The sequence below is a fragment of the Mus caroli genome, chromosome 9 (genome assembly GCF_900094665.2).
Source record: "Mus caroli chromosome 9, CAROLI_EIJ_v1.1, whole genome shotgun sequence".
Lineage (NCBI taxonomy): Eukaryota > Metazoa > Chordata > Mammalia > Rodentia > Muridae > Mus > Mus caroli.
The window spans coordinates 86147837-86149332 of NC_034578.1; the positions used below are offsets into that span (position 1 = coordinate 86147837).

A 1496-nucleotide genomic window follows, 5' to 3' on the forward strand; every position below is an offset into this window, starting at 1 on the left:
GGCTGTGGGAGGAGCCTGGCAGTGAGCCAGCCAGAGGAAGGAACGGCCGCCCCCTCTGACTTTTCCCAAGCAGACTCTGCTGTGGGTACTTCTGTAGCTTGGGGTCAGTCTCTTACACATGAGGATGTGAAGGTCCAGAGAGGGTGGTAGCTCAAGGCCATAGGACAGAAAGGCCAGGTGCCAGCTGCTCCTGTAACCTTCCCCCAAGCCGAGATCGCTGTGGGTATTTTTATAGCTTGGGACCAGCCCAGCCCCTTAGACGCGAGGATATGATGATTCAGAGAGGCTTCGGGGTAAAAACAGAGGTCACATAACACCCTCGGCCAATTAGAAAGGTAGGCTATGATCTCTCTAGCTGTCCAGCATCAAGCCCATCGGGACCTTTCCCCGCAGGAAGTTGGCACAGTGTCACAAGGGACTAGCGTTCCCTCTCCCTCCCTCTGACAGATTCTACTTCTGTATTTCTTCCTGAGACATTTCCTTCTGCCTACTCCAACCAGGATGGATCTTGTCCCCAAGTCTCCCTGGCTTGGGGTTGTCCTTATCTTTCACTGTGTCCCACAGATTTTAGCCCCACTGCTTCCAACCAAGTCCTTTCTGCTTGGTTGACCTAGGTGCCTATTTCTGTGACTCAATTCTCTTTAGGCTCTGGGCCCTGGACCCTCNTCCCATTCCAGAAGGACCAAAAACGAGCCCCAGGAGGCTGGCAGCATGCTCCTACTCTCCCGTTTCCAGGCAACCTCACTGTCAGGGCAGAGGTGGTTGGGTGGGACTTGGGAGGCCATTCCCAAGAGCCCTGTTGCCCCCTTGCTCCTTGCCTGCTGGTGGCACTATATCGGAAGGAGTGTGTGACGGTCATGGGCTGGCCCTGCTCATGCTGGCCCATTCTCTTGTCACTGTCCTGGAATGCTGACTAGGGGAAGGCAGAAGAAATGGGCAGTAAGAAGCAGAGGGCTGGTCCCTCAGGTCAGGATATGAGGTGGCTGGGTAGCTTTTCCTCAGAGGTTTCTTGTTGTGGCAGCTGTGGTGTGACAGTTTCCAGAGCCTGGCCCAAGGGTCCCAGCAGGAGCTGCAGGAGCTAAGAGCATAACCACTTGAGGATTGGGTGGACCAGGCCTTTGGAAGATAGGTGCCAGAGTCTCTGTGGTGGGGCACGTGCCAAGGCCTGCCTGAGGGGGCGGGGTATTCGTCAGCTGAATGGAGCTCAGGCCAGATGAGAGAGGTCTTCAGGGCCACCTTGGAAGGCTGGGGTCACATGACCTGCTGGCTAGGTGGAAGACTGTTATTTTCTNACCAGGTCCACAAGTCCTACCTGCTTGGCTCTTCTACCCAGCTTCTCCCATGGGTCTCGGGCTGCACTCTTGCCCTAGGGACCTCAAGTTATTCTCCCTTCCTTTTTTTTTTCCAGCCGTGGGTGGGGCCTGTGCTTAGATGACCGTCCATCCAAGGATGTCATTGCACTCCCCTCGGTGCTGCCCGGTGTCCTGTACGATGTG

General features: G+C 55.8%; 1 protein-coding gene across 1 annotated transcript in view; it reads left to right on the top strand.

Annotated features, from left to right (window-relative positions):
- Adamts7 (ADAM metallopeptidase with thrombospondin type 1 motif 7) overlaps positions 1–1496 on the top strand; it is a 38247-nt gene that overhangs the window by 21289 nt on the left and 15462 nt on the right. Inside the window, exon 9 of the mRNA XM_029481977.1 lies at positions 1409–1493. Coding sequence (XP_029337837.1) covers positions 1409–1493 — 85 coding nt within the window. The remainder of the gene's footprint in view (positions 1–1408; positions 1494–1496) is intronic.